Here is an 8,812-nt window from a genome sequence, read left to right as displayed (position 1 = left end):
GATATTTTATATTATACCCTTGGGGTTATAATGTCTCTGTGCTATGTTTTAAAATCAATTCCAAATTAGACTTGATTTCCCTATACCAAATATATGTGTAAAGTACTAAGGTTGCTTAAAAATCACAGACTTTTAACATTGGGAAGTTGGATTCATTAAAAGTCAGTCCAAAAAATACTGATTTTAAAGGTTTTTTTTTTCTGTTAAAATTCTCTATTTAATAATAAGAAAACTACTTGGAGATTAGGTAAAACAATTAATAATCCTTATTTATGATGAGCAACACGATGACAACATAATATAAACAATTCACAACAGATTTTTATCTGTTCCTTTGTCTTTTTACTCAGATTCCACTATAGGGTAATTTTTATGTTTATCTTGTAAAATAAGTCTCAAGACTGTAATTAGAGAAACATCTCAGTATCTTAACAATAAAAAGAAGAAAGCCATTAATAAGAACGATTGACAGTTTATAATTAAATTTACTGATATATATATAAAGGATGTTTAATTTTCTCAAATACATAAAATTCTCAGAGATGTTGATAATCTTTGTAGCTATATATAGTCTTTATATCTCTGCATCCTCTTTCAAATAAAATAATTACATAGCGGTTGAAGGAATAAAAATATCTAAATACCTATTTTTACCTAATTAGTATTTTTTATTGCAGTTAGTTATACCTATTCAGGTATGCAATATTTATATTATCATATTATCTTTAGAAAAAGAGGAATAGTGTTTCACCAATGTAGCATTTCGGTACAAATAGAGAAAAATATATGCTTTCTACTTTGCTTTAATCTAACATTAAAAGTAGATGGGCTGAAAAGATAGTACAGTGGGTAGAGTACTTGCATTCACATGGTTGACCCTGATACTGTCTCTGACACTCCATTGGGTCCTCAAGCCTGCCTGAGTGCAGAACCAGGAGTAAACTGAGCATCATCGGGGATGTCTCCCTAAAAAAATTAAAGTGAAATGTTTAATAAAATAAAAGTAGATAGGGCTGGAGCAATAGCACAGCGGGTAGGGCATTTGACTTGCATGCGGCCGACCCGGGTTCAATTCCCAGCATCCCATATGGTCCCCTGAGCACCGACAGGGGTAATTCCTGAGTACAGAGCCAGAAGTGACCCCTGTGCATCGCCAGGTGTGACCTAAAAAGCAAAAAAAAAAAAAAAAAAAAAAGTAGAGGACTGTAATAGATCTTTGTTAGTACCAACTCAGGGACAATAACTTGTTTTTTGTGAGGCTAAGTTTTAACCTAGTTTCAATAATATAGTCTGAGTTGATACAGAATGTGAACTCCTAGAGCAAGTAAAGGATAATACGCCTCAAAATAATGTTCCTTTAGAAATATGAACTGGTGTACAGTTGCATTTGGTGCCATATACAAGTAAAAGAATGTAGGAATTCATCCCTAAAAAGCCAGTTAGGTACAATGATGTTATGAAAGTGTAAACTGAAAGGACAGGTAAAATTGTACAAATGTTGACTGAATAGATTTAATATCCAGGGAAAAGGAAATGTATGAAGTTGCTCATGATCTATAACAGGGCTTTAAAATGAGTGAAAAACAAAGGTTTACCTTATGATCTGCTAAGCTTCAGCTTGAAAATGTTTAGTTTCTCAGTGAATAGATTCATGTCTCAATCTAAAGGTAAGCTAGTAGTTAATGATAACCATTCACAATACCCAATTAAAGTAAAAAACTTAAAACATTTTGCTTGACATAGTTTTAAATTACTAAGCCATGGTCCTAAAGGACTTTATTTCATAATTAAAAACAAATATTTGACACAGATAAAATGGCAATGAAAAACTGTACAATACTTAATCTATTAGGGCAAATGTGTACAAATGGAGATTTCAAAAATGATGCCTAAGATAAATGGTAGATTTTCATTCAGTTTCATAATAAGTATGCAAGATTACATATTATGTTTGTCTAATAAAAAGACTACACTTAAAATTCCATGTGCTCACGTGACAATGGAGGAGACAGGTACAAAGTCACAGGACAAGAGAATATCAAATCAGTGAAGCATTGTCTCAGGCAAAAATCAAGTTTTTCTAACTTGATAATGATTCAGGACTTACAATAATCTGAATCTGCCCACGGAAATAGGAAGATACTTGAGCAATATTTGAATATTCAGAACACATATCCTTAAAAAGTTGCCAAAAGAGAAATTTATTTGGTGAGTTTATATATGTTTATTGAGCACCCACTAGGAAACAGGCACTAGTAACACAGATGAAGTACTTTGTTGAAGTGTAAAGTCAAATTGGTCTTTAGAAATGCTTTCTTTGCCCCTTGGACCTTGTCTCAGGAAGTGGTTCCTACACTTTATAGACTAAGGAAGTCTATATATTACATTAAAAAGGAATTTCTCCTTTAAAAAAAAATTCAACAGGTCACAGTGGTTTAAAAAAAAATCTGTTAGGTCTAATGGAATAGTGTGGGGAGAGGACTGGATTAGGAAAGAAACCTAATTTTAGTCCTATTATTAGCTGTTCGACCTTAGGCAAATTTCACATCTTTCAATCTAACTCTTCATAAGGAAAAATAACTGGCCCACAACTATAAAAATTTTAGAACCAAGGGGAATAAAGTTCATATAGTCCTGTACTTCGCAAAATCCTTGGTTCAGGTGAAAATATGTTGACACCCCCATTATAAATCTGGTAAAAACAGTCACTTTGAAATAAAGGCAGTACCCAGACCCTCACTTAACCCTCCTTCCTGGCCCTACAGTGGCCCCAGAAGTAAGATCCATAGCCACTGTCTGAAATGCATGCCTCTGATCCAGACCTTCACTTTACAGATGAGGAAGCCAAAATGTAGGAGAGATTGTTTTCATGTCCACATTTGATTTCCTAAATAGGGAGGAGAGCTAAATAAAATCGTTCATAAAATTCATTAAAAACATAAATTGTCAAGAAGGATGCTTTCTATTTCAATTCTCTCAAAAGTAGCTCCTTTATGAAAGGGAGGTTTGAAATAGATTTTTAAGGCAGCCAGCCAGCAAGAGGCTGAAAATGAACAACTGCCAACCAGCCTGCAGGGCCTTTAGAGGCTGATGGCAAAACCCCACAAACTTCATGTGAGTGGGCATGAGGCCATGCCACCTCCAAAATCTAAGCCCCCAAATGCAAGCCCTAGCAGTTTCAAGAGAAATATTTGGAAAGTTAGGGATGAGTGGGACAGACAAGTGTCCCGCTCCCAGATCTCTCAGGAGGAGTCATCTTACTCAGAAACATTGACAGAAGAGGACATGTTAGACCCTAAAGTGAATAGTGCAGCCAAAATCTCTAGTTTAAAAGTTCTTCAAAAGTATCCTCTTCATGAAGGAAAGTCCTAATTTGATATCTTGACCACTTAATCATAACAGACTTGAAGTTAAATGAAAAAGTTAAAATACATGTCTAATGCCAGACCTACACGTTAAGGTCTGTAATCTCATCTGATTTCATGGCATCAGACAAGAAGCTGAGCTCATTGCATAGGGTCTCATAGCGGAATGCCATCCGGATCTGGGCAACATTTGTCTTTCGAATGTCATTTCCTTCAGGTCCTTCTTTATAATAATTTTGTCCCAGAAATTTTTGCTTTTCCTGTGGAACAAAAGAAATACAAATAATAAACCTTAGATTCCTTATTTTATTCACAGATTAGTTCAACATTGCACTGTCTGTAGCACTGTTATCCTGTTGTTCATCGATCTGCTCCAGCGGGCACCAGTAACATCTCCATTGTGAAACTTGTTACTATTTTTGTCATATCCAGTACACCATGGGTAGCTTGCCAGGCTCTGCCATGTGGGCGGGATACTCTTGGTAGCTTGCCAGGCTTTCTGAGAGGGACGGAAGAATCGAACCCAGCTCGGCCACGTGCAAGGCAAATGCCCTACCCGCTGTGCCACAGCAAATCAGACAAGTCTATCTAAAGCAGGCCCTCCATCAGGACATCTTTCCCCATAGACCCATTACCAACCTTCACTAGTCTCTGTCTCCTCAAGGCTGTTGCCCTAACCACTGTGCTCACTCCCTCCTTTTCTTACATACTTCCTTGTAGATAGGAGCTACAAGGTTTCTGTCATTGGAGAAGGCAAGGAGAAGGCATCAAGACTCTACAAAGATCTTCCGGAGAGCTGACAAAAGCAAACAGGCATTCCTGGGGAGTGTCAGTCCAAGAAACCAGGCCCGCACAATTCAGTGGTTAGCCTTTAACTCTTCTGTGTCAACCACCAAAAAGAACTGCCTCTTCCTGTACTGGTGACATCACCCAGGGAAGGTACACAAAAACCTAATATACCATCTAGAGCAGCATTCAATCTTTTTACACCTGTAGACCAGTACCTGACTTGCATAACTGATCCGTGCTCTACCCCTGTGGACCATGTACTGATGGTTGCCCATCTTTGATAAGTGTTAACCAGTCCCAGCTCCTCATTAGAAATACCTGGGGAAGCCATAAAAAATCCTGGTGCCCAGTTCCTATCCTTAGAATGCTTTGCTTGATTTAAGTACTAGTAATCTATTAAAGAATTACTATGTGTCAGAGACTACTATCCAGGCCCTAGAGATATACTGCAAGGAAAACAGCCTCTGTGTTAAAGGAAGTTACATTCTAGAAGGAAAGAAGAAACAGACACAAACACTATATATTACAATGTCATTAGTAATAATTGTAGCACTGTGTAGCACTGTCTTCCTGTTGTTCATGATTTGCTCCAGCAGGCACCAGTAACGTCTCCATTGTGAGACTTGTTACTGTATTTGGCATATCGAATACATCACTGGTAGCTTGCCAGGCTCTGCTGTGAGGGCAGGATATTCTCGGTAGCTTGCCGGGCCCTCCAAGAGGGACACAGGAATCGAATCCGGGTCGGCTGCGTGCAAGGCAAACGCCCTACCTGCTATGCTATCACTCCAGCCCTAGTAATAATTACTATGAAGAAAAATAAATATAAAGATGGAGAGCGATGCCAAGTGTGTGGTTATTGTAGAATGGATGATGAGGGAAGAGAGATGACATTTGAGTAAAGGCCTAAGAAGATGACAGAGCAGACATGGAAATGAAGGTGTCTCCCAAGATTCTCACTGAAGATACGTCACTGACACAGACCCTGCTTGCTCTATTGAGCTCAGGGCCTAAGAAGTGACTGACTCACAGAAGGCATTCATGGCACAGGTGTTTGAGGGACCAGAAGGACAAGGGGCACCACCAGCACATCCTTACCTGGTGTGAGAGGCCACTCTGGAGCACACTGTTTCTGGCGATTTCACACAGGTCGCAGGTGCTCAGCTTCCACACCTGAGCTGCAATTGCATATTCTTCCATAAGCGCTTCCTACCCCAACCCAAGAAAATGCATTAGAGGGCAGAATATCCATTTCTCTGCTTCACATATTCCCAAGAGCGAGAAGCATCAGGCATAGGTAGAAGATTTGATTCCTATGACCCAGTGCCCTCAATGGGGATGCCATCCTTGCTTCCTAGGACAATCTGCCTTCTACCCACTTGCAATGCCTGATCTTCAGCCTTGCATTTGCTGATGCACCGCTTCATAAGACCGTCCAACAATAAAAGATCTGAGTAAAGCATGGAGAGCAAAAACGGAGCGATAAAGAAGACTGAGAAGTTATCCTAAGTGTCATCCCTAAAGGATTGGGTTTGGATAGTACTTTTGGTTGATCTCCTAGGATGAGAAATATCTAACATTAGTGATGAACTCTCCCATTACCTTTTCACCACCCCAGAGTGTCTAGTGCAGTGATTCTCAAAGTGTGGTCCAAAGATGCCCGGGGGTTCCCATGATCTCCTGAAAGTCCCTCCCTTTTCCAATTATGTATCTCTAGGGCAGAAGGCAAAATTATATTTCCATGCTAGAATAAAGTAAAATTTAAACAAAAACTTATTCCAGAGGCCTGAGAGTGAAAACCTTTGCCTTGCACATGACCAACCCAGGTTTGATCCTCAGCATTGCATATGGTCCTCCAAGCACCACCAGGAGTGACTCAAGCATAAAGCCAGGACCTTGAGCACCACTGGGCATGACCTCAAAACAAAGTCAAACAAACAGAAAAAGCATTCCAGTAGATTGCAGAAGCAGATATGAGATCCAGCTGTCTTCTAGCAAGCCAGACATTAAAGATATTTGCAAAAATCTAATACCATTCTGGAGAGATTTACAGCAGGTAAAGTGCTTGCCTCACTCACAGCTGATCTGGATTCAATCTCTGGCACCACATATGGTCCCCCAAGCCTACCAGGAGTGATTTCTGAGCACAGAACTGGGGAGTAATCCCTGAGCACAATTGGGTGGGCCCAAAAAGAAAACAAAAATTTTAATATGAATGCCATTCTCAGTAGTTTTCTTTGGGAAGCAGTTGTTTTTCCTAAGAATTGCTGCTTAAGTCAACATTAATATAATTTGTAAATTAAGTAAGTGTCTTAAAATTCCTGTTACTAATCTTAATGAAGAACAGACCCACATAAGTCAACACTCTATGAGGGTCTCAGTTCTTAAGCGTATAGAAGGGTCTTTATACTCAGAGCCCGGAGAACCTGCTGCAGAGGACCAGCTCTTCTAAGTGTGCAAATCAGCAGCTGGGCTCCACACCATCAAAATGCACTGGGGACCACAATGACTGGTCCTCATGCATGACATCAGCCTCCCCTGCCTCTTCCCGCCCCTGAGATCCAAAGTATAATAACAGCATCAATAAAATGGTAACTCGCATTTGAATATATGCAGACCCTCCATTAGTCTCAATTTCCTTTCCTTAATGCACCCTCACAGTGAGAGGTTGGCACAGGGATAGCTGTGCCCAGTGACAGAGAAGAGCAAGATACAGAGAGACCATGGGGTGCTGTGGGGCCATCTCACCTTCGTGTAGTGGAACTGCATGGGATCATCAGTGGACAGTGACACATGCAGCCCCTTGTGCAGGAACTCCCGCAGAGGGTTTTTGGAATATTCGAGGAACAGACTGTTGTTGCTCAGAGGAGACATGGCAATGGGGATCTGAGCAAGGTAGTAGAGGTACTGCAACACCGGACTCTGCAAAACAGCCACCAAATTCATGTAAGCAGTGTGAAGGGGGCTTGGGAAGGGGTGAGGGCGGAGAGGGAGGGAGGGGGAGTAGACACATGTATCAGAGGAAATCAGAGACCTAGGCAGAGTCTGGACAAACCTCCGACCAAGGTGGGGATCCCCCAAAGCCAGGACCCCTGGATTCTCCCCCATTCTCTCAGCTCTCTGTTCACCAAACCCCTCTCACATGCACATCCTTCCCTGGGGCTGTCCTGCTCACCCTTGCAGGGGCTGCCTCTGCACTCCAGACCACAAAAAAGCAGAAGGCTGCATGACCCAGTCCCGACCCCTGTGGCTACAAGGTACCTCCTGTTGTGGTCTTGCTTAAACTGCCCACATTCAGGCTGAGACCATAAACACTCCAGCTCCTCAGAACTGAGAAGGGGCAGACACGACCAGCTGCAGAAATGGGGTCCCTATTATTTGAAACGACTACTGGTGAAGAAGGTAATTCACAGTGAATACATTTTTTAAAAAGGAGAATTAGAAGAAATGGGGCCCTGGTTAGGCCGTTGTAAGACCTGGCAGGGAGCAGACTGGGCAAACATAGTTCTGGAAATGATCCAGCCCGGTGGATACTCAGGCACAGTTCACAGCTGCACTGTTTGCTCCTGGGAGAGCTGGCTGGACTCCGCCCCACACCTGGGCACTGAACCAGCTTAGATCAGACCAGTCCAGGAAAATGTGCTTTAGGGGCCAGGAGATAGTCGAGCAATTAGGCACACATGCCCAGCATATAACAGAACCAGGTTCCACTTCCAGCACCATATGGCCCTCAGAGCCTCATGGGGTGCAGCCCTGGAGCCCCCGAGCACTGCAGCGACTGAGCAGCATGGCACCCTCGAGCCAGTGCATTATTGAACTGCAGACCCGAATGACAGAATCCCTGTTGGTTCCCCCCACCCCCCGCCCCAGCCTCCTAAGCACAGCTTGGGAGCTGCCCTCCTCCCACAAAAAGCATGTTGGTCAATGTTAGGAACAAAGCAGAAACTGGAATTCTGTGAACATTATGATAAGTAAAGAATATATTCTGGCTGGGCCAGAGTGATAATACAACAGGTAGGACATCTGCCTGCACGCGGTCGATGAAGGGTATGATCCTGGGTATCCCATATGATTCTGCACTCACTTCCAGGAGTAATTCCTGTGTGCAGAGCCAGAAGTAACCCCTGAGCACCACCAGGTGTGGCCCAACTCCTTCCCGCTCCAAAAGGGAAGAATACATTCTGAAGGAAAAAATGGGAATTGGAAATACTAAAAAGCTAATAATTTCATCCGTTAAAATAATAGTAGTGAGGGGGTCTATTTTTTTTAAAAAATCAAATTACGTCGGATGATATCCTTTCAGAATTAAATCTAAAGCAAAGATGAGTGCAAACAGCCCGGAATAATAGGTGACTGTCACATATGCAAGTGTAGGGGGTCCCACTCCCCCGCAGAAAGCCCATTGCTGACCCATGGCAGGATGGGTTGCCAGCAGTGGGCCTTGTTACCTTCTTGAGGAGCAACCCGTGGGAAATGTTGTCAGCAGTGAGGAAAGCAGACACCAGGTGGGTGATGGAGCCCGCCTCTCCGCAGTGCGGCCGGAACAGGAACGTGCTCAGGCCTCGCTCCCTGCCAGAGAAGTGGGGCTCATCAGAAAGACCCCAGGGTCTATCCTGACCTGGAGCCCCAGAGAGGCACCTTCACCCCTAGCTCGCGGA

General features: G+C 42.4%; 1 protein-coding gene across 3 annotated transcripts in view; it reads right to left on the bottom strand.

The window, feature by feature from the left end:
- Window positions 1-74: 74 nt before the first annotated feature.
- The window catches only part of AMPD3 (adenosine monophosphate deaminase 3), a 50,778-nt gene continuing 42,040 nt past the window's right edge, over window positions 75-8,812 (bottom strand). For all 3 annotated transcript variants that reach the window (XM_055141493.1, XM_055141491.1, XM_055141492.1), the window contains 4 exons: window positions 8,603-8,723; window positions 6,903-7,076; window positions 5,253-5,363; window positions 75-3,625 (listed from right to left, as the gene is read on the bottom strand). In XM_055141493.1, coding sequence (XP_054997468.1) covers window positions 3,449-3,625; window positions 5,253-5,363; window positions 6,903-7,076; window positions 8,603-8,723 — 583 coding nt within the window. In that variant the 3' untranslated portion in view covers window positions 75-3,448. The remainder of the gene's footprint in view (window positions 3,626-5,252; window positions 5,364-6,902; window positions 7,077-8,602; window positions 8,724-8,812) is intronic.

Source organism: Sorex araneus, chromosome 6 (assembly GCF_027595985.1).
Source record: "Sorex araneus isolate mSorAra2 chromosome 6, mSorAra2.pri, whole genome shotgun sequence".
NCBI lineage: Eukaryota > Metazoa > Chordata > Mammalia > Eulipotyphla > Soricidae > Sorex > Sorex araneus.
Note: the sequence above shows the minus strand (reverse complement) of the source record. Positions and strands in the feature narration are given on the sequence as shown.